The sequence below is a fragment of the Copadichromis virginalis genome, linkage group LG13 (assembly GCF_057382275.1).
Source record: "Copadichromis virginalis isolate Kocher_CV1m ecotype Utaka linkage group LG13, C_Virginalis_male_GT1.1, whole genome shotgun sequence".
Lineage (NCBI taxonomy): Eukaryota > Metazoa > Chordata > Actinopteri > Cichliformes > Cichlidae > Copadichromis > Copadichromis virginalis.
This window is the reverse complement of record NC_140630.1, coordinates 18,247,011-18,271,662: the sequence shown is the minus strand read 5'-3', so window position 1 is coordinate 18,271,662 and position 24,652 is coordinate 18,247,011. Positions and strand designations below refer to the sequence as shown.

Sequence of the window (24,652 nt, the reverse complement as noted above, 5' to 3'; positions counted from 1 at the left end):
AAGTGTAGTTGCACCAGTGCATGCTGTAACACATGCACCCTGGAGGCTGACGCACAGTGGAGTCTCTGTGCACAGGTTCAAAGATCAGAGCTGAAGCCCATCCACACAGAAAATCAAATGAGTCGAAAAAAGCAGTAGGGATGCAAACAGCAAGGGATAAGCTGCTCAACTGCAAATAACATGTTTTTTTTGGGGGGGGGGTGGGGGGGGGGGTATCAACTTTAAAGTTGCAGTTCAGCTTGAAGTTGTGTTTTTCAGTAATATATCACACTCTATGAGGACAGAAAGGAAGCATATATGATACAAATGAACCAGCTCTTGATTGTGCAAGCATTTTTAAACAATTTCACAAAAAGTCCATCAAACATGTACTCTGTGTGTGTGTGTCCATGTGTGTGTGTGTAACTTCACTCCCCATAAATGTCCTCACACAGTGACATTGTGGGGACTTGCATCCCTTTTGTCCCTATAACATAAACCATTAAATTTTAGTGCAAAGTCCTGGCCAGATAGGGGTTAAGTTCACATTAGGGTAATGGATGTATTTATAGGTGTTTATATTTCAGCATCCATTTTCATATTTTCACATGAGATTTAAACATGGAGGGTTTGAAATGAAATTATCTTCCTAATATAATAAAGACTAAAGACTAAGGCCAGCCAGTATGTAAGAACTCGCTGTAGCTCTGTTTCGTAAATAGACAAAATTATCTAGTGAAATCACTTTTAAACTGAAAGTTTGCATTTAAAAACCTAAAGACATGAACAGAGTCAAGAGAAATAAAAAGAATATGGTGCAAAGTTTCATTCTGCATGTTAAGGATTCATTGCTTTGGAGCCAACAGGGGACTAAATGTCATGATATCGCAGCAGCTGTTTATCAATCAATCAGAGTTTCTCTCTTGCAAATCACAAAACTTTATATATAAGTTATCATACATTGTTCATTTAAAAAGATAATTATCATTAAACTACACCCTGCTCACTATGACACAAAAGTTGATAACTAGTGCATTTTGTGTTATGTTTGCACAGTTTGGTTACAGAAGCGCATATTGTTAAAGTAACTTTTCTGTGATAATAATAATGAATTGACATGAACACACAGAGGAGCTTGCAGCTCACTAGGAGTTATTTTAGGAAACAAACATTATCAGACACACCTGAAGGAGCCTAAAGGTTGCAGGAAAGCCATGAGAATCTGTAGGTAGCAAGCGGGCCTGTTAGCCAGAGAGGAGTAAATGCCAGGCAACCCTGCCAGGAGGGGCACAGCACTGGGACCATTACTAAAGCTTAATGATATGAGAAGTGTTCTAGCCACCGCAGAGGGGATTCATCATGATGCTGTAGCACTATACATCTTTCAGCAGCCCTTAAAAGGGAAAGGGGACATTTCTCCATGCTGTAGTAAAAAGCCCCATCCCTTCCCCATTTCTTCCCTCGAGCTTTCCACAATCCTCGTCGTCGCTTAAAGAAGGTCTATTTAAGGATCATTGTGTCTAAGGAAGAAGGGGGGGCACGACCTTGACGACAAGTAAGAGTGAGGCGAAGAGGAGCGCTGAATGGGTGTGTGTAGCTGATGGAAACAGGCGGCGACCACAACATTGTTTCTCGTGTTTGTCCCAGCGTACCCCAGGGGTAGGAATACAATTCACTTTCCGCCTCAAAGTCACACTATACACTGTCACTGGCTTCAGCTGAGTGCTGATAGATGTCTCTTCGTCCCTCGTAAATAAGTAAAAAAAAACAAAAAAACCCGCCAAAAAACTCTGATCTCCAGTGTAAGAGACTGTAGATCAGGGTGTAAATAGCTGAAGGTATCATGCGCAGTAGTACATCAAGCCCAGAGCATTTTCTCTTTCTCGAACCCCTCACATTTTGTGGCCGTGTCAGAGAACTGTGCAACGTGTAAATCAGCCAGGACAGATAAACTCCAATTAAAGAGCAATGAGACACAGTATGTAAAAGGACTTCTCTTTGGGTCTTTAACTAATTTTATAGCCTGGAGCCAATATGCAGTAATCAGAACATGAAAAAGCTTTCTGTCCTCATGTTTGCATTGTTTGAGTCACAGCCACCTGCCTACAGATTTACACCAGTAGATCACAGACAATAACAGTAAAGACAGAAGTGCACTGGTTTATGACTTCAGCACTTTCAGTTTGAAGTCTTCCAGCACCAGTGAGTTTAAATTATGGTGGGAGACGTCCTTGGGATGTGAACATCTCATTTCACCATGCCGTACGCAACCACGTGCACATGCACACACACACACACACACACACACGCACACACACACACACACACACACACACACACACACACACACACACACAACTCATTTCGTTGGGGGGGGGGGGGGGTCTCTGGGAGGCTGGACTCAGCAGAGCGTGACATAAGAATTATACATCTGGCAGCAGTAAACCTGCAAACTCTCTCTCTCTTTCACGGGTATGAGGCAGAACACTAACTTTTTGATGATCACTCTGAGAGGGAACTATTTGTTATTATTGCTGTTTGATATTGATGTTTCTAACGAGCTTTGTGCGGATATGATGCTGTTGTTCCTCCTAGCAGGATGCACCATTTCCCTGTCAATCAGCATGATTGTGCAAAAATTAATGCACCGAATTTCTTGAAACTTCTCGAAGCATGGTCGAGCGTGGGTACAGAAAGCACCAGCTTAATTTTAGTGCTTTCTCCAATTATTTTTTTTAAACCGCAAGACAGGGCATTAGCAGAGCCTGAGAGCTTCTAGTTTTATGACTTTGCACATACAGCTGAAGCAGCTTTCTGGGCATCTTAAGATAACAAAAAAGAAGCATTTTAAGCATTTTAAGTGCTTTCCTTTGCTTCAATGGCATTACTACAACAAGCAAAAAACATACTGAAATGAAAAAAAAAACCATATTTCTTTTATAAATATAAATTATATAGAGTCACAAGAAAAATCGAAGCCTGCACCTTTTGAAGATATAAATATAATAAACCTTTATGAACACATAACATATATGGTGGGGATATATTTCAGTATACACGAAAGGAGCCTGGAGGCACCGTTTAAACGAACTTATGCTCCAATTTGTTAAATGGCTCATTTAAATCAGTCTGCCTGCGTGTAAAAAAAAAAAAACAGGAAAAAATGGTGGCTGACATCCAAAAATATCTAATAACTTTCATCTATAATCACACGTGGATGGGACAGAAGTCACAGCATCCCAACTGAACCGAGTAAGCTCCGCATCCTCATCCCAGCTGCGCCCCACTGCCAGATTATAATAAACACCTGCCGACACGCCCACCCGCCGTTTCCCAGCTTCCCTATTGGTTTTCATTTTAGATATTCAACAAGCTGCGCGGAGATTGGCTCAAATCTCGTACAAGCGATTTCATAAAGCAAATCTTTTGGAAGTTGTGTAAAGGGAATAAGTGGGGAAAAACCCTTGAGATAAAGGCTGTTTAGCTCTCTCTCTCTTTCGCTCTCTCTCACCGTCCCTGGTGTCAGTTCGCTGGAGGATTTTGTCGGAGTTTCCCGAGCGTCTCTGCATCTGTGAGTACCTGAGTCTGCCCGCTGCTGAAGCTGCCGTCTTCCGCTGGGTTCAGGATCGTTGTGGCGCTCAGCTGGGATCTGCTGCGCAAAGACGCGAAAGAAAGTTGACGATTTGAACGTAACTTTCAGAGCAAAACCTCAACCCAGACAGAGACGCTTGTTATCAATAATGCTGTTAAACGGTCATCCCCTTTGGTTACAGTAGCTGTCACGGATTAAATGATGCTCATAGTTTTAAAAACGCCGATGTGCAGGTAGTTAAATGACAGCAGGTTTGTTTTGTAAATGGACTTATCATTACCGAGGTGGAGTGCGCTTATTTTTTAACTTTTCTCATTTTTAAAAGAAGTATTTTTATTTGATAGATAGATAGATAGATAGATAGATAGATAGATAGATAGATAGATAGATAGATAGATAGATAGATAGATAGAACAAAAACCAATAAAAACTACTAAACGTTGTTTAAATGATTATGTGGTGGTTTAAACTACTCATATGATGTGTTTTGTGAGTCAAATGAACAATAAATGAACAATAATCCTTGCTGGATTTATTGTTGCCTTATATTAAGTGGTAAATGATAGACGAACAAGAGCTTGTCATTAATGTCAGGTGTTGATTGAAGTGTAATTCACTGTGACTGGTAGAGTGCTTTGTGTGTGTATGTGTGTATGTGTGTGTGTGTGTGTGTGTGTGTGTGTGTGTGTGTGTGTGTTCTGCAGTGAGGGTGTCCTTCACAGAAAAGAGCTTCTGCAAAAGTGTGTTTGAAAGTGAAGATGTTGCTGGCTCTTTGTCGCAGTGTTATCAGGATCAGAGCTGAGCACGAATTCTTCAGAAAGCACATGCTGATGTTGCACGCTGTGGTAATGACCTCTTAATGCCAACATAAATAACCACATCGAAAGCATTTCTCTGCTCTGAAACGACTATTCGTTTCCTGGGGCCGTTTCATTGTCTTTGAATGGTTTACAGGAGATTACTTTGCTTGATGTTCCCTTGTTTGGGCGGTGACCTCGGCAGATGTTATATCATCGAACCCAGATGAGGGCAAAAATGGTTTGTGGATATGTGCTTGCAGAAAAGTCCAACTTTGCTTGACAGCTGAAGAAGGATGTCTTGGTTCTTACTGCAGTGAATCTGTGGCGAAGAGACTTCATGTCCTTGGCTGGATAATATAGTACCTCATGATTTTATCAAACTGAAAAGTCTCCAGTGATTTCATGCACTCATCTGTCCTATCACCAATCCTCTTTCATGTCGCTATTACTTTGTGTGGGTGACTTATAAGGGATACCAAAGTTTTTTTTTCCTTTTGTCTTTTTCAGGCTGGTGTTCAACTGAAATATGAATATAACCTTGTATGCATGGCTATTAAAGTTAACCTGTCCACCTTTCTAGTATAGAAGCTGCATCATTTACACGTTGTTATCTTGTCCTCTAATTGGCTGATTTGCAGTTCATTTAAAAAGATCTAAAGAGACTGTGTGCTGTTCCATAACACTTAGTTTTTTGACTTTCCACGTTTCCGTTTCCTTTTCTTTTTAATTTATAGCCCACTCCCCCTATCTAATATGGAGTTTATTAGCAAGTCTGTAAAGTCCCTTTCTCTAGTGTGGAACTGGCCAGCTCATTTGTCATCACATCCTGCTCTAATGGGGAGAAACTGCCTCATCTTGAGCTCCCAGTGTTGTTAATTAACCCTTCTTGCTAACAGGCACAGTCCACATTACTACCGGCTCTTCTGCCGGCGTTATCGCTGCGCTGCCTGCCCAGGGAGTTAGCGTTGGCCCCGGCCATATTTCTGCAGGTGTCAGCAGAGGTGCTTCCTCTCCTGCTTTTTGTGCTTTTGAGAGTATTACTCAAGCAGCACTGTGGTTTTATCTTAAATTGAATTGTTGAGGGAGATGTTAAAGAGCCATACATCACCTGGACACTCAGCAGAAAGGGAGAATCTGCAGCAGTATAGATGGGAGCGTCTCAGCGGCATTACAGATGGAATGACGGAGGACATGTTCATAAATCCACAGGCAGAGAAAATCAAGTTGTCAGCCTTTAGAATGCCACTTAAATGTGTGCACGTGTGTGTCTGTGTGTGTGTGATGTTTTGCTGGGCTGTTGCTGATGAGCTTCTTATTTCAGCGTTAAGAAGGTGACCCTTCTCTTTGCCAATTCCTCTTTGCTTCTTTTCAGCCTGAGCGTCAGAAACTCCACCTCACCTTTACCTGCCTGCAATTCACAACTCGAATTGGATCAATGTTCACCTTTTATCTGCTTACCACTTAAAGGACAATAATACATCACTGAGTCCTTTTATCCAAACAGAAAAAAAATCTTTTCCATTTTAGTGTTGGTCCTTGTCTCTAAGGAAACAACACCTCAGGTCTGTTATAACAGGTCGTATTGGTTTCCTCTGTACTCACTTGGCCTCTGGCTAATGCCTTCGCTCCATGTATGGATTTTCTGTCTTGTAATTCCTCAGCCTGTCTGCATGTGATGGGTTGTTCAGATCTAACCCTGCAGAATGCCACTGATTGCAGTGGTATATCCTCATCTTTATGTCTGAGTATAGCAGGAAGCTTTGCCAGCAATGTTTGCCTTATGATGGATTTGGAGAACTAGCAAAAAAAAAGTGGGGGGATGTGTTGCAGTTGCAGATGAATGACTCATATTTTTTTATGGGATTCTCATTACACATCAACTAGCAGGTCACGTGTGCAGTAGTTCAGGTGAATAGCGTTGTGGATTGGATGAATGGTAATTTTGCTGTTCAGACTGTATATGTCTGTACAACGTCCGTTGGCGTTATTCAGCACTTGAATTCTTTAAAACAAAAGTCATGTTGCAAATAGTGTGTTTCGCCCTTCAGGTAAGGATGTTGTTGTGGCTGGTTTTGTTCCTGCCCGCCCTCTCGGTGGCTCAGAGGTCAGAGCCCGTGTTCTCAGCTATAACCAAGACCGTCCTTCCTCCAGACTACGACAACAACCCCACCCAGCTCAACTATGGCGTGGCTGTCACTGATGTGGACGGGGATGGAGACCTGGAGATATTTGTAGCTGGGTGAGGAGCGTGCAGAGAAAGCTGGACTTACCATCACCATAAAACCCCCTAAATCCCTTAAGTTTCCCTCCCACTAGTCTAACTCTTAAGCTTAAATAAAAACACAACTTCCAAAAGATAAAGGTTAAAGACAAAGGCAAAAAAAGCTAAAAGATAAGAGATGCTAAGGCCACCCTGGGGCTCAGTCAACTGATGAAAAATGGATATGATCGAAAAGAGTGCCAGTGATGGGAACAGCTTTACAAGACTGCCTCAATCCAGCAATGACTGAGCATGAATACATTTCCCAGTGCTTAACAGGAAATAGATGAACCAAAAATGACCCTGCTTAATAGATGTAATTTAGGTAAAACATCCTATTCAGCAGGTATCCTGGACGGGAGCTCATCCCAAAACCTCATAGAGGATGTAATTTAATTTACAATTAAAATAATCTTCAGATGAATTACTTTTATATACATTACACTGACAGTGCCGACCTTCTCTAATATACTTTGGTGACAACCAAGAAAGCTTTTGTAGTGTATATCCAAACATTTTAGACTATATTTTTTAAGTATTTAGGCAAATTTAGATTTTGATTTCAAACTGAATGTTAGCAAAATGCACTGTCAAGAGTAAGTTTACAACATTTCTTGCAAACTGGCATAAAAAACATCAGAGGCTTGGATTCTAAATCAAAACCATGAGTAGAGATTACACTGTTGAAAAAAAATGTGTGCAATCAAAATTATCCATTGTTCTGTTTTACACCTCTCACTGATTTGCTCCCCACTGCAATGGCACCTGAGGCTTATGGGTAGGGCTGCCACGATTTGTCGACTAGTCACGATTACGTCGATTATCAAAATCGTCGACGACTGATTTAATAGTCGAAGCGTCATTTGAAGCTTTGTAAGATCACAAAAGACGCAGGAATAAGTGGCAGGATTTAAGAGTGTAATAACGGACTGAAACAGAAGATGGCAGCATTGCATATACAAGGATGCCAGCTGCCGTTAAACCCCGAAGAAGAAGAAGAAGCAGCAGCTGTGTCCCAGAATTCATAGCGCGGCCCAGCGCAGTTTCCAACAATGGCGGCAGCTAGTTAGTTTTAATGTTACTCTTATTATTCTTTCTGGGTCACAAAATAAACGTTTAACATATTTTCAGGCGAGAATGTAGCTGTGTAAACCTCAAATATCTGCTCAGTTTATCAGGACACCACATATTTTCAAAAGCGCTCCGACGTTTTCGGAGACATCTGTTACCCACTAGCTCGTTAGCGAGCCGGGGGCTAGGCTCACTAGCGCCGCGAGAACACCGGACTCCCGGCAAATCGTTTTCAAACCCACCGCCGTCTTTCGCTACTCAGGTTAAATATATATGAGTCACTTAGATAACTTAAAATGTTATTGTTTGGCTTTTTTTTTTTAGTATTTTATTTGTTCCTGAGTAAATCAGTTTGTCTGAGATTAAAGTTATAGTTTTTACACAGCTGAATAAACTCAAGGAGACAACTGATTATCAGAAGTGTGAGATGCTCCAGAATATACCCCAGTGTCCTGGGGTATATTCTGGAGCATATTCTGGGGTATATTTTAGATAGCAAGGAGTTTATTAAACTTCACCGAAACAATCTGCAAATTTCATTAAAATTTAATAAACTATCATCTTGTCTTTATTTTTAGTTAGCACAGACCTTAAACACTTAAAGCTGTAAGCTAATGATAGTTATATAAGAGCAGATGCTGCTGGTGCAATAAGCTGTAGTTTTACGTCCAATGGATGATGATCTGATTAGTCGACTAATCGCAAAAATAATCGGTGACTAGTCGACTATCAAAATAATCGTTTGTGGCAGCCCTACTTATGGGTAAACAAAATTCATGAGCTCCAATGTGACAAGCATAAGATCTCAGTGAAACGTCTCCATAATATAAACCTAAAGGGCTTCTGTGTCCGGTAAACTAAGGACTACATGACTGACTCATCCTGGACTTACATGCCATAAAATCCAAATTATGAAAATACATGAGTGACGTTATTACGCAATAAACAGAATTCGTTTGCATGTAACAGATATTTTTAAGAGGCAAAAAATAGACATTAAGGTCAAAATGATTTGCTATAAGTAAAAATAAATAAATAAAATGTGAATCTAAAAATTTTGCTTGCCAATCAATCTCTCTGATCAAATCTGCAACTACAGAATAGAAGAGAGATGCAGGAGTCCAGCTGTCATCAAAGTCTTTATAAAGTTAAACTTCAAACTAAACCAGCAAGCAAATGTTGCTTTCAGCATGTTCAGCCAGCACTTGCTAAAGCTCATAAACTGTAAAACAAGAATGTCATACTGTCAGTCATGTGCATTATAACAGCATGCTATTTTTGCCCGTGACAGCTACAACGGCCCGAACCTGGTGCTAAAGTACGACAAACAGAGGAAAAGGCTTGTCAACATCGCTGTTGACAACCGTAGCTCCCCGTTCTATGCCCTGAGAGACCGTCAAGGCAACGCCATCGGAGTGACAGCTTGTGACATCGATGGAGATGGACGGGAAGAGATTTATGTCCTCAACACCAATAACGCCTTCTCTGGTACAGTGCGAGCTGATACACTTTTGGAAAACTACAAAGGCACACATAGGGCTTTCTTTCTTTTTTTTCCTTTTACACAGAGACAAAGGAGGAGAATCGGTATGCAGATATTAAGCTTATCTCAGCTGAGTCTTCAGCAGATAACAGATAAGCTTTGCGCCGCTATTAATCTGTGAGAAACCCAGAGATCAGACTGCCAAAACTGCAACACCTCACGTCTGTCATTTTTCTTAAACTCCTTTATCACTTTGCTCACTTCCAGCCACAGGAGCCTGTTTTCACTCACCCACAGTTTTTGCATTACACAATGCCTCTTTTCTCCACGCAGTCTTTGTCTTTCCTGAACCTTTTCTCTCTCTGCATCAAGGTCGGGCAACATACTCTGACAAGCTGTTTAAGTTCCGTAATGGGCGCTTTGAAGATCTGCTGAGCGATGATATTAACGAACACAGAGACGTAGCCAACCCTATGGCTGGGCGCTCAGTGGCCTGTGTGGACAGAAAGGTACTTCTCATACAAACACACACACACACATCAAGTGCACTATATGCAGATCTGCACCGTACGCACACTCCCTAGAGTGTCTTCTCCGTACATGCACGGGTGCTTCTGTTTGTTTACCAGTGATAACTCATGCCCTGCCTACGCCGCCCTTCTCAGCATGTGCTATGACAGTTCATTTGGGGGGAATGGTGTGCCATTTTCTCTCTTCTGTCCATCGCACCAGTGTAATTACAGAAGCCAGGGCTCGTTTGTTTTATAGAACATCGTACGAGGGGAGGAGTGATGACTGCACACTACTGCTTTCTGCCCGTAGCATTTTTTTCCCCTCTTTCACTCAGTCCCTTCTCCATTGTTTCCACTTTTATTTTTTAGTCCCTTTTCTCTCACTGACTGACACGCTCACCCTCTTTCTTTGTCTCTTATCTCACACCCACGCATGCAATTCTCACTTCCAATCAGGGACGGGCTAAAGAAGGTAATAACGGGAAGAGGAAAGTAAAGACTACAATAGATTTTTTTAACCACTGTCCCATCACACTGAGCACTGATAAGTTGTGCTGCTGCCAAACCGATTGGAAAGATATCTGCTTTTAAATGGCACGATTCTTTTGGAAGGAGCCAAAACCCCGATGTGTGCTTTTGCATGTCAGTTCCAGCTGACCAGCAGAGAGAGAACATGTTTTCCTGTTGCTGAACAGGTTTTATTAGAACATATTAAAAGAAACAGCTGCAGAACGTTGCACAGGCCAAAAGCAAAGCATGCTTTATAGTCAGCTGGGTAGCTAATGCTTTCGATGTTGTTTACTCATAAATAAAGTGTTATCTTTAAGAGAAAAAGATCGATTTACCACCCGACCGTTTCGTCCCTACCCGGTCTCCTTGAAAGTGACATCCCATCATCATTCTAACACAAACTGATGAAGGTGACATATTGAAGGGCCTCACATTGAACTGATAGATTGGTTCACTAAAACTTTAAACTGGCAGGCATGAAAAAATAAACGACTTTTAAAAGCCAGAATAATTAAAAAATTGTTCAAATGAAGCTCAGTGAAAAAGTACAAGATGCAGTTCTTGACAATAAAAGAATAAAAATGCTGCAGTAGCGGCAAGTTAGCTTATTCATACTTCTTGATTGATGTAAAGGGTGTGCAGTCCTTGGACCAACATGCACTGCAGGCATGTATAGCGCGCTATTCACAATGCCAATCCCAGTGACAGAAATTAGCCTTGGGTGAAGACTTATTGAAAAACCGTTGACTTTTAAGTTGGTTAAGTAACTTCCAGTTGCCTTTAGCTCTTTCATTGTAATTCATTTTCATGTTTGGCAGCTTCGGAGCGTGCTTGCGTGTCCGGCATGCGGTGTGTGCGCGACGCACTGCTCCCACAGCATGTGACACTAAATGACATTTATATCAACCAGACTCATTTACCTTCCTTGCATTGTAAAGATACAATATGGTGTAACAGAAATAGTGAAATTGCGTGTGTGCATTTGTTTGCATATGTGCATGTGTTTCTGTTGATTGAAATATGTTAGGCCTGGTGGGAAAGCTCATTGGAATCGAGTGTGTAGTCTATTAGTGTGGTTCCGTCTGTGATTTTGTGTCTGCAGGGACTCTGACTGATAATGGAGTGTGAAATTAATCTCCAAAGGGAGGCAGAGCAAGGAGTAGGGAGAAAGGGCTAAGAATAAGGGGTACGGGGTAAGAAATGGGGGTAGGTGGAGCTGAAGATGACGAGAGGTTTGACTGGGAAAGTAAACAATATTAATAAGCATAGTAACTCCAGAATATTAATAATAAAAAAAGATGATCTAGACAGTGTTACAAATAACCTGTTTAATCCTATTTTTGTTTGATGAATACTCCAACGTGAGGGTCTGAAAGAGGTTGCATATTTCAAAACATTTGCTTTTTCAGTTGGCTTTAAGGAACTTTATAGTATTTCAGACATTTTTAAGCTGACTACAATTTTTCTGTCCTGTCCTGCAGTCTAGATGTAGAACATAGATTTATATATTGAGCTTAGAGCCTCCACTCCCACTCAAAAGAGTAAAAGAAAATTGTGTTGATGATGCAATTGAAGAACTAATGAAATAAGAGAAAATGCAGCCAATCCTTAATATGGTCAAAGGAAAAGTAAATGTTTTTATATATGACATGAGCACCGTAGAGTCTGTTTTACTGACTACAGACATCTTAAAAAGCTCTTCAGGAAACACAGAAATGCAGAAATATAAAACATGTTTGTTTTTTTTAATTTACAGTTGCTTATAATTTCATGCGTAGCTATGAGTGCATTTGATCGGGTTGCAGCATATTCTTGATTTATATTAATAAAAATATGAATACACGTAAATCTTTATTTTTCTACACAGGGTACAGGTCGTTATGCTATCTACATAGCAAACTACGCCAGTGGCAACGTGGGCCCTCATGCGCTCATAGAAATGGATGAGGCAGCGAGTGACCTTTCGCAGGGCGTCGTTGCCCTCTCCAATGTGGCAGAGCGGGCTGGAGTCAACAAATTCATTGGTGGGTATGAAGCACTGACTGGGGGTATTTGATATAGACGATTGCTTTAAGATCACCCAGCACTACTGGACCTTCAGTTTGATTTATACAGACATTTGCAGAAGGGGCATGTGCTTGTTGTACTCACAGAGGTTGAAATATAGGACTTCGCGACACACAGGGAAGCAGACGAGGGGCGAGTCAGAGGGGGTTAGAGAAGTGCCAGGCGAGAAAGAGAAAAAGGGCTTGAGAGAAAGAAGAAGAAAGAGGATGTAAAGGCTCTTTTGGCGCTGTCAGCTATTTACTCCAGCCAAAGTCACAGGGAATCAAAGGCAAAGGGCGGCAAACACATATATCAAACCTATTCTAACCATGAAATTCAGCTGTTAATCTTGGCATCTAAATCAAATTAAATAGTTTCCGTTTTAGTAAGACAGTAATTGAGAAAATTCATGGATGGCATTAATTATATTTTAGCATTAATTGTTTGGATTAAAGGGTTTTCACATACTGGCAGAATAATCATTACAGGAACATAAAACATTGTATTTGGCAAATCAACTCCCTGTTTTCATTAAAAATGTTGCTTAGAACTGTTTTTGGAAACAAAATGAATATTTCACTGAAATGATGTTGAAATGTGTCACTACAGCCCGCGTCATCACGTGGATCAATTTAGGTCTGTGATATATAGAAGAACAGAACAGTAAATGCAAAAAATGTTACCATGATTCATTTCTTCATAATAGAGACTGTCATGATGAAAAAAAATGCTGCCCCTGTGATAATTTATTATAATCACTGAAAAGTCCTTGTTCTGGTGAGTTTTGGAAATACGAGGTGACTTTGTATGTGAGCGCCCCGGCATGAATCTTCATCATCTATGGATTTTTTTTTCACGTGCAGGATATCATCTGATCCACCAGGGGGGAAGATGAGCTTGCTCACATTTGCTGTGAATGATGTACGATAGATGGCTTTGTCATCAAACTGCCGTTAATCAGAGGAGAGGGACAGTCGGTGAAGTTGTATATCTAATGGTTACATATCTCCAGAGAGACATTAGTGGTTTATGGCCGTAGGGGTTGAGTGGTATTTGTCTGGGTTGATGGAGCGGGCCAGTAAATCAGCAGCGAGTCATGACTTGCAGCAGTGACTTTGCATACTGGAAGGACAATCAAAGCCCTTTCAACTCCATAATTAAACTCTGCTGGTCTGAGATGAAGCACTACATTTTACAGAATGTCACTGGAGAATCCTGGGGTGATGCTAAAAGTGTACCTTCAAGTGTAACAGTTACAAAAATCACTACATAAGGAGAAAATTACTGTTTGCTTTTGGTTAATGCAAAAGATTCTTTGTGTTTTTGCATTTCTTGTTGTGCTTAGGTGTGTTTACCTGTGTTTGTGTGTATGTAACCCATCAGAGTCAGTGTCTGTGTCAGCAGAAAGAGCTGCCCTACTCAGAGGAAATGACCTGGAAAGACAGTAATAATCTCTTCCCTTTCACTTTTGTTAAGGCGGTGATCTCTCTCCCTCTGCTCTCTCTGTTGTTCCTCATATCCTGCTTCATTTTTTTCCTCCCAAATGTTGTGCTAGCCCTCTTCTGAGCTGCCTAATTCTCCCACCGCTGTGTGTCTTGTTCCCTTGTCTTTCTCTGTGCAGGAGGAAGAGGTGTCGTGGTGGGGCCCATTGTCAGTCAGACTCTGTCTGATGTGTTTTGCGACAATGAGTACGGTCCAAACTTCTTGTTCAGGAACAATGGCGATGGAACTTTCACGGATGTGGCACAGCAGGCTGGTGAGATGATCACGTGCAGTTTACCAGATCATAGCCTGGGAGATCAGTTATTTCTTCACACATCAATCATCCTGTGAAAAACAATAAACGCGAGAGGCATTGTTGTATAGAATAAATATCAGTCGTGCATGATTCCTAAAATATTTCAACCTAATTAATATAAAAATCTAAGTTTGTTAAACCATATATTTTAATATTGTGGCTTTTAACGATTAATTAGCTGTCAACTGCAATGAAACCTCACAGAATGAGAAAGCAATAAATTAAGTTTATTAAAAAAATAAATAAATCAAGATGATTTAAATGCACTATAGTAATAATAACTGGTGAGGCCTCCTTTTCTGTAATGACTCATTGTGATAAAGTATGTGTTTGATCGCTGCAGGTGAAGCGCAAAGCCATCAGCTTATCAGAGAAGCTGTTTTTTTTACCGTCATCTCATGATGACAAGAAAGTGATTGCCATGAATTCAGTGATTGATTTTAAACATTAGAAATGTAGCACTTCATCGTTTTTATGTCACCAGTTTGTTGTTTAATAAATCAGACACTGAAGTGCTGTATTGTACCCAATGACACAGTTCCAGCAGCAGCACTGGTCAGGGTTACCTGGTTTTGAAAATATTGATGGCAGATGATGGAAACAGATTGGGAACATCTCGAATCTTTTTAGGTGTAGAAGACCCCATGCAGCACGGCAGAGGGGTGGCTCTTGCAGACTTCAACCGTGACGGTAAGACGGACATCGTCTACGGGAACTGGAACGGACCTCATCGGTTGTACATGCAGCTCAGTAACCGCAAGCAAAAGTTTAAGGTGGGCCCGGATTTGATGCTATCAGCTCAGTTAGCATCAAACCGACACGACTGCCAGATACCTTATAAAGACCTACTTCAAATGATCACATATGATAAATGGAAGCATGGGCATTCTCACATTTCCACACATTCCACTCCACATGTGATCTGCTGAGGAAAGTGTGCTCAAAAGTTGCAGTGCTTGTGATTTCACTGCAATAACCGATTGAATAATATGATTTTACTTAGTGAAGGACCCAAAAAGCCCATTCAGATTGTCACTGTCAACTCTAGAGAGTTTCAGAGAGAGGTTGTTGTTCTTCTGTCTAATGAACAAGGAGCACAAATAAAACAAATCAGACCTGTTATCACTGTGAATCAAAGGACTATCAATCCAAATGGTTGGCGAGTGAATTAACACTACTCAGTGGCTGCCCACTTTGCGTTTGAGTGGTATTTAAAGACGCAAGGTTAGTGATTTACTCAATCAATGACTCTACAGACAGCGTGTGCAAGGCAGCCAGCAGCACGCATCTGTTTGGGTACTAAGTTTTAGAGTGGCGAAGTCAGAGACAGGCCCTGCTGCATAAATCTGTAGAGGATTCGGGCTCGGTGATCTATCTGCCACCACCTGCACTCGCATCTTTTACCTAGGAGATAAATGTCACCCAAGACATCTTTATAGGGGTCGAGTAAGGGGTTAATGTGTGATGCTTTGCCCAGAGATAGTTCCATCAGCATGACACACACACACACACACACACACACACTGAGACACTCAAACCCTGTTACGCCTATACGTGCAAAAACACAAAAGACAAATTGAATTAGCCTGACAATGTTTTTTTTTTTTTTGAACCAAGATTGTTAAATCACAACCCCAAAACATATTTAAGACGCCCTTCGCCCACACAAGCTGACACTCCTACTAGCCGTGTTGACCTTTGGCATGCATAATGAAGCTGTTGTATCACTTCAGTAAACCACCAATAAATTGGGCTGAACCAGCAGCTTGCCTGGGCAGTGGAAAGTGCCGATTAGGCCCGTTTGTGCTTTAATTAAAATCTGTTGCAGAGGGTTTCCTTGGAATAGGTTTAACATACACTTGTGCTCACACATACACATAATGAATATATATTTAAAAAGAAGAAAGGTTTTAGTAGAAGTTCTCTTGGAGTTCTTTTGCATTCAGTAATCTGAAATAAAAATTGGTCAGTGTAAGGAAATTTAGTCATTTTACTATTTATTTCTAATTAACTCCATGCAGATTATATCTTTAGAAGCCCTGTATTAGTTCTGGGGAGAGCCCTTTTTGTTCCTGAAGGCACTTTTATTCATGCGCCTACTGTCTTCGGCACTTATTACGGAGCTGTCCCTGCTGTCCTCACTCTTGGCCTCAGCTGGCCATCCCCTCTCCTTCACCTGAGAAGCAGAAGGTCACTGTGGGCGGCCCCCACCCCTGCAGCTTTATGAGCCTTATAATTAAAACAGGGAGTAAATACTGGGGGGAGTGAAGGGCTGCTCTATAACTCTTTCCCGACTTATCACTGTGTCACTGAAGCGGGGAGATATCTGTTACTTTCTCATGCAAAAACTCTTCTGCTGCAGACTTTTTTCGGAGGTGGGGCACGAGGGCTGCTGTCGACTTGCCCCATGCCAGAGGATGTAAAAAGAGCCCAGACACAAGCACTGGACGCTGATTGACATGTTTTTATTTTGAAGGAGGTTGAACCTTGAGGTTATGAAACGGTCTTTCGAGCGAGTGCATCAGGTCACATAACATTGAACAAAATGGACTAAGGAACCACGAGATGTAATCACAGCAGGTTCATGTAAAAACAAGTTCATGTAAAATTACACATCCTTCCAATGTTTTTACCTCGAAAACCTCTTCTGCTTATACAAAGTTACTCTGGTGTTCTCATATCTAGACAGTTGAAGGAAAGGAAAACCCTTTAACCCTGATTAGTCAGTGGAATTGAGCAACTTTTTTGAATCCACTACTAGGCCAGGGCCTGTCTTTGTGGAGTTTGCATGTACCCTGGCTTCCTTCCAAAGTCAAAAGAAATGCAGTTAGTGGGGTTAGGTTAACTGGTGATTCTAAATTACCCATAAATATGTAAATGTGAGTGCAAATGGTTGTCTCTCTCTATGTGCTAGCCCTGTGGTTGACTGGCGACCTGTCCACCAGGGTGTACTTTGCCTCAACACTCTTGCATGGGTTGGACTCAACTGCAGTAAATAAGTTGATTTATTATTAATTAATAAAATTGGTCCAACTCAAGTACATTAAGTCTGAATAACAGAATTTTGAGAACAGAACTGAGATCAGCTGCTACAGGCTATATAATATATTATTTGTAAAAATTAGAATGTTATAACTATAAATACGGAAAAAGCTATATAAATCCTGATAATTCTGGTACCCTGGGCAGTTTATCTAGTAAGTTTCATCCAGATTCATCCAAATAGTTAAAATGCAGTATCCAGCATCCAGTTTCATCCAAATAATTGAAAGGCATTCAACTTATGCATGCATTGTGCTTCTGTAAATGCATGCATGTGTTTCAGTGATGTTACCTTTTTCCCCAGGACATAGCATCCCAGAAGTTTTCCATGCCCTCCCCGGTTCGAACTGTTGTCGCTGCAGATTTTGACAATGACAACGAGTTGGAGGTGTTCTTCAATAACATCGCTTACAGAGGCCCCTCCGCCAACAGACTCTTTAGGTACTCGCACCAACACTGTCAGATTTTGTTCAAGTATGATAGTAAGTTTTTAACATCACTTTGATGAGAAGCTTAATCGAATACTCTTGTGTCTTGATTTAATATTCTAAAGCCGAGCATGGAAGCTGAGAAGAATTTAAAATTCCCAGCCAAGGATACTTATCTAGTCTGGCATCCCGCCTCCTCCTCCACACATGAATGAATCTTTCATTAAGACAGTTTTAGGTCTCTTTTTGGCTCGTGGTTTGGCTTCCTCTCTTGATAATATTAATGAACTCAGCTCTTAAAATGTAATATATGATACATATTAATTGTTAGGACTTAATAGTAGAATGAACCCATCTTCCTGAATAAAAATCTGATCTGGCATATTTATCTGAACAGGATGCAGAACTCATGATGAACGTTGCCAGGAGATGTTGGGTTAATTTATTCTGAATATCAATAATCAGTTTGAGCTCCACAGATTTCCTGGAGCTGAATATTCCTGCACACCAGGTCATCGAAGGAAAATTTGTCTTTCTGGGCATGGTCTGACAGGGGTCACAGCTCCATGGCCTGTGGCTCTGCCATTGTCTGCTCCGAAGATGAATCAGCTTTTTTCAAACTCTATTCTCTGGCACTGAAATAAAAACAAGCCCAAACTAATTAATTCAACACAACGAATCAATATTTAGCTTAGCTGAAGTGTTTAATAGTCAGGATCAGCAGATTAGTGTACCAAGATAGCTAATTATTTTAAGGAAAGCAGGTTCATGGTGGGTGATAATGTGCATATGTTTAACAAAGGATACAGGTTTGTAAACTCAATACATTTTCACCAATGTGCTTCACAGAGATATGACAAATTACGAATTGATAATAATTAATTCATACAAATCAGTAATTATGTAAGTTTGGAAATATCTAATTTTCTTCTTGTCTTCTGGTTGTTGTATTTGTGTTTGCTGAGATTTATGTGCATTATTTATGTTAGTTTCCTGTGTTATGTGTAGTAATATGCACTATATCTTCTGATTAGGAGACTGCAGGTCACTCTAAAGTTTTCCACTACAGTAATTGTCTATTCAAAATCTACTCATAATAGAATATTGTCAGTAGTCTGAGTGGTGCCTATTATATGTACTATGTACTAATTTATTGACAATATCACTACGGATATCAGCAATTGGAACAATTCGTTGTCTTTTTTATTAAATCAAGTATAAACTTATCATATTTTAATCTAATTGTGTAATTTATGCATTAAAGAGTTTCCAGTTTCCAGTTTAAAAACAACAAAACAAAACAGTGAATTGTAGCATAGTGACGAGTTTCAGAAAAGCCTTGTGTTATTTGGATCTTTCCTATACTGCAACCACATTTATAGCAGCTTAGAATTTTTGCAGTGATTTCAGGGTAATGTTTGTGGTACTACTTCAATAGGGTGAGCAGGAGAGAACATGGAGACCCCCAGATAGAAGAGCTGAATATCGGGGAGGCAGCAGAGCCTGAAGGACGAGGAACCGGTGAGCATGGCAGAAAAGATAGCTGTCATACAGCTCTATTAAAAATGATAAGCAGCACTACACCATATCTCCTCTGCTATTACAACATCAAACCTCTAGATGGCATTAGAGCTCCACTTAGAATCTGAGTTTCCTCATGCACTTTATTATAGGAAAAAATAGAATTGGTTCCACATTATTAGTTCAATGACTGTTGGATTATGTCCCTGCATGAGGATAATAAATGTTATGAGGAATGTATCCTCGAGTGTTTAGCCGCATCATTACTGTGATGAATCTCCAGGAGCGGTAGCCACAGACTTTGATGGGGATGGGCGCCTGGAACTGCTGGTGTCTCACGGTGAAAGTGCAGCACAGCCTCTCTCTGTCTACAAAGTCAACCAGGTGAGTGATTGTGAGACATGTGATACTCGATAAGTAGTGTGACATTAAGCCTTACTCCCTCTTTTTTTCCCCTTTTTCTGCCTTTTTCTTAGGGCAATGCAAACTCATGGCTGCGAGTGATTCCCCGGACAAAATTTGGCGCTTTTGCCAGGGGAGCTAAAGTGGTTGTATATACAAAAAAGAGTGGCCCACACACAAGAATAATTGATGGCGGCTCAGGGTACCTCTGTGAGATGGAGCCTGTTGCCCACTTTGGCCTCGGTAAGGAAATATCAGAAAATACACACTTAACTTGTTTTATCTGATCCGCAGATGCAACATCTAATGTTAATTCACTCTGATATAAATTAATAAAAGCATTTCTTCATAGCTTGCTTCTCTTGTTCTCAAATTGGTTTCTGAGGTTTGAATGGGCGGTAAGACAGATAAACATTGCAGAGAGTAGCAGCAAGGAAGAAAACAAAAGCATGTGGAAAGCATTGTCTTAATACCTTCAGCCTGATTAGGCACCCACGGGAGCAAAAGTTCTCTGTGGGAGGGAGCTGATTGGGCAAAACATGAAGAGCGGAGGAGGACAGGTGCTGCAGATGGAAGCCAGCCATGGTTGTGAGGAACTAGCTCTATGTCTCTTTCTGACTGTCCTTCCCTAGGACAGTCAGCTGGTTACCATACAGGCCTGCTAGCCCACCCACCCACTACTCCTCCCTGGCTCTCCTCACTGAGCCTGTTCAATATCAGGATTGTCCAAGCTCACATCACCTTTGGTGGCCCTCATAATACACTCCAGCAGCAAACTATCCAGACAATTGTGGCTTTAGTAGAGACCTCCATTCTCCAGGTTGAAAAGTGTCAGTACTCTTAGACATGTGAGATCTGTTCCCCACAACAAAATGAGACGGTGTCACGTGGGTGTAGAACAGGTGAAATATTCTTTGGCTCTCAGGCAGCACACCTGCTGAGTGGACTGTCTGTCTGGCAAGGTAACTCCAGATCTGTTTACATAAGAAATGCCACTTTAATTAAGGGCTACAGAGGGCCTCTGGAGAGGGGCTTTCTCTATGCCCAATGAAAACAGTTAATAGAGCGAAGAGGGGAGAGTGCTTGTACAACGTGAGCCTGTAAAAAAGAAAGGAAAGAGATAACCTCCAATATATAGAGGTTTCTCACGTTTCATCATGTGTACATTGCTCAAGAATTGTATCTTGTATTGGATGTGATACAACCAGTGGTTGGGAGGGAAAACCGTGTGATTGTAAATTGCTGTGGTTGTTACCTGGTTGCTGCAGGTGCCCATAATTTGCATGAAAGATGGGGATTTGTTTGCAGACATTTGCTAACTACTAGCTGTGCTGTAGTGAAACTTGGAAAAGTGCAATGCAGACTGGAAAATGGAGAACGTTCTCCTCCCAAGTAAAAGTGCCTCAGCTGACCTGTCAAAATGTGCAGCTTTTACTTTGAAGGTGAAAAGTCTCAGTTTCTGGTTTGTGTCACAGTTTGCACAGATTTACTACACCTTACTGGACAGTGTTTGCAGACAAGTTTGCATCTCCCATACAGACTATGGCCGACTAAGACAGGCTGCTAAGGGAGCAGTCTCTAGGCTTGTGTGACTGGGGCTTTAGCAACAACCTTAGGCAACCACCTGCCAACTGGTTGGAGAATACAAATGTTTCCTTTGTGGACTGATGTCTTGACCATACATTGTCACCAAGATTGTTATCCATCTAAAACGACAGACAAGTTACTGCCATGTGGTTAGTCATGTGTCTGACAAACCTCAACACTGTAAGGTTCAGTGATCAGTGGTCTTATATTTCTGTATGCACTGTAACTACCTCAGATTCTACTTCCCTGAATAGGCAAGGATGTGGCCACCAGTGTGGAGGTGTTCTGGCCAGATGGTCGTTCAGTAGCCCGGGCCCTCGAGCCGTCAGAGATCAACTCAGTGCAGGAGATCCACTATCCAAGAGATGAGGAGGAAGTTACTCCTACTGTGGAAATAGAGGTACACAAGTGCTTCATAGTGGGTTTCAGCATGTTTTTTATTCTCAATAAACTAAATACTCATTTTGTCCGAATAACAAAGCTGCTACAAACACAACACCAACTTCAAGAAACAATCGACATCAAGTTGTTTATTGTAAATTGTTGGGATAGTGCAACAGTTTTACGGATCTTTCACAGGAGAGTTCATTAAAAATAATATTTCTTACTAATTGTCTCTTACAGTGTGGTCACGGGTTTGCTTTGAATGAGAATGGCCGCTGCACGGGTAAGCTGAGGCACTTTATCCACCTTCAAACTCTGTGCTTGTCTCTTTGTTTAAAAATCCTCACACACGTCAAGTGTCTTTGCCTTCCTCACTTCTCCCTGCCCTCAGATCAAGATGAGTGTACCCAGTTCCCCTCTGTGTGTCCCTCTGACCGCCCTGTCTGCACCAATACCTATGGTAGCTATAAGTGCCGCGCCAAGAGAAGATGCAACCAGGGCTTTGAGCCCAACGACGATGGGTCAGCCTGTGTGGGTGAGTGGTCCTGGCAGAGTCAGGGTATCCGGATTACCAAGATCGTTAGAACAAAAGAAGCACTACCAGAGAACGAGATGCATTAAGTCTTAATTACAGTGGTTTGGAATAAAAGGCTTAGAGGTGCTTACATTCCTCCAACCGTGTCCTCTCTCTGCACCCCACTGTCTTGCATGACTGACCCTCATGTGAATGAGCTGTCTTCCAACTACAAAGACACACATGTTGGCTAACATTTCCCTGCCCTTTGTTTCTCTCTCTTCTCGGCAGCCCAGGTGGCTTACTTTGGGGGAACGCGGTCTTCTGGGGAGCGCAAGTGCTCGGGCCTTACTTTCCGGCTGCTCCCCGTCTCTCTGCTACCACTCATCTCTACCCATCTCTATTCTGGACTGCTGTAGCTGTGACTGTTTTCTCCCCTTCCTAACTCTTTCCACTACTAAAAGTGGGTGTACAGAAACTCTTAGAACAAACTTTTAACAAAAAAAGAGAAATTCCTCTTCACCTTCTCCTCTATGGATCTATGCTATCTTTACCCATCAGCTATTTACAGTCTCGCCTCCTGGTCATCTGCTGCTTTGTGTCACCTCTTGGCTCCCGGCCCCCTCTGGACTATAAAGAAACATACAGGGAGCATGCTCGCTGGGAGCTACAGGGTTCAGAACTAACTGTGCCACACCCGCAGAGTCCTCACGTCATCACCTGGCACTTATCTTAGTGGGACCTGAAACAAGGCCAAGTCAATAAGAGGAGCTTCGGCATAGAAACCGCTGCGCATACAGCAAACAGATCTACTGGCTCCACAGACCACATTCATTACAGACACGCTGAGCCCCATCTGTATATCCAAAATGCCTCTATGGTAATCCTTACAATGTCACTCTCATTCTTATTATGCGCTTACTGGGATGCCGAGGAACACCAGGCCTCCAAACTGTATGTTTTGAGTGTGTATTAATGTGTTTGCGTGGCTGTGTGAGCCTCAGTGTACTGGGTCCAAAGAGGCAGTCGCGTTGGGGAACATATGCCAGACCATCTGTCTCCGATGGTTGGTTACATTTTGTTACACATGAATTATACAACAGCACAGAGAAGAAGGCAAACACATGTGTGTGTGTGTGTGTGTGTGTGTGTGTGTGCGTGCGTGCGTGCGTGTGTGTGTGTGTGTGTGTGTGTGTGTGTGTGTGTGTGTGTGTGGGTGTGTGTGGGTGTGTGTGCGCGTGCGTGCGTGCGAGCACAGGATGAGGCAGATTTTACATTTTTTGGAAAGTGTACTAAAACATATCACCGTAGGCATGTGCAAAGAACATGATGACAAAAGGAAAACACCTAAAACTGAACTGAACAGTGCACTTAATTTATGTTGGTGTTTCTCCTTCTGTTACACTGTGATTACAATCATGAACTCAACATGCAGTAAAAGCTGCTGTTCTTACATTTTAAAGTGTTCAAAATAAAGCAGCAGTCTTCAAGATTTCAGTCCTGACTGATTTGGGGACTCCTACAGGTCTTCTTTTGCAACCGGATATTTGTACGACATCACCGCCACAAGGAATCCATCATGCCAGTGCTCACAGCCACCGTCAGTTTGGAGCAGTTGGTATCGAGAAACTACTGAGACAAGCTTTGCGTGTTTTAGTTCTGACAGTAGATAGATGATTAATCCAAACAACTGCCGAGTATTTTTCGTAGCAACCACCTTCGAATGCATTTTAAGAGCAAAAATATTCAGTCACTGAATATTTTTATTCCTTTTACATTGGTTTTAGTGGTAGATAAAATCCTAGTTTGGGTTAAATTACACCCTGTCAAAAACAAGAACCGTGCCCTGCAGAGGCTTTGTGACAGAAAGCATTAAAGCAAACCTTCTACCTTTGATGTGGCAGCAGAAAATTCTCAGTTTGCTTTAAAGGTAGCTTTTTTCTCCGCTAATGATGCCACAGGCACCTAGTTGGTAATAATAATAATCTTTGAGACTGCCGCTTTAAGTTTTAAGTGCACTAATGCATTCCTAATAGTTTTCCACATAATATAAAGCTTGACAAGTTGCAGTGGCATTCAGTAGTTTTGTTGCTCTTACAAGACCAAAATCCCCAATGTCTCTTATTACGTTCCAAGTCCCCTACTATGTTTGTGACATTGTGGCTCAAGCTCAAATATACAGTTTAGCTTTAAAAATTAATTTCTTAATATATCATTTCCTAAAACGGTGGTATGCTGGCATTTATACTGACTGTACAATGCAGATTTGGTTTGCAGTGGGAAGTGGCATTGACTTGTTTAAAAAAAAGTTCCCGTGTACATAAAATGAAGGCACATTGGTAAATGTGTAGCTCAGTTACAAAGGCATACGATCGAATTCTTTATTTTGGTGTTTTTAAAGGATTTGTTGACAATGACATTAAAAACAAATATCTGGAAAAAAGGAAGAAAGTGGCTATTTGATGAGTCGTGATTTGCACACAGTGAGGTTTCACATAGCCCCGCGTGAAACCTTCGCTACAGCGGACTAAAATACATAAAACATATGGAGCTCTTCATTTTTATTAAAAGCTACAGATCTTTTTGCCTTATTGCCATGTTTCTTGAAGCGTTTGGGAAACGAATAAATACTTTGGCCAAAAACAAAAAAGACGACCAAAAAGTGAAAGCATTTTCCTCCACTCCACGATGACAGCGCGTTGACTGACAGGTTTTTGCTTCCA

At 41.4% G+C, this 24,652-nt stretch overlaps 1 protein-coding gene across 2 annotated transcripts; it reads left to right on the top strand.

The window, feature by feature from the left end:
* Positions 1-3,417: 3,417 nt before the first annotated feature.
* On the top strand, positions 3,418-24,602 carry crtac1b (cartilage acidic protein 1b). 2 transcript variants are annotated; one of them, XM_085477726.1, is made up of 15 exons: positions 3,418-3,550; positions 6,420-6,610; positions 8,994-9,190; positions 9,558-9,694; positions 12,075-12,231; positions 13,875-14,009; positions 14,682-14,824; positions 17,398-17,534; positions 18,960-19,042; positions 19,326-19,426; positions 19,519-19,687; positions 21,286-21,431; positions 21,656-21,698; positions 21,807-21,950; positions 22,226-24,602. In XM_085477726.1, exons 2-15 carry the CDS (start codon positions 6,426-6,428, stop codon positions 22,372-22,374), a joined length of 1,926 nt encoding a protein of 641 aa, XP_085333852.1. In that variant the 5' UTR covers positions 3,418-3,550; positions 6,420-6,425; the 3' UTR covers positions 22,375-24,602. The 2 variants fall into 2 exon arrangements, with proteins under 2 accessions (XP_085333852.1, XP_085333853.1); XM_085477727.1 differs by having other exon boundaries at positions 22,221-24,602.
* The last annotated feature ends 50 nt before the right edge of the window (positions 24,603-24,652 follow it).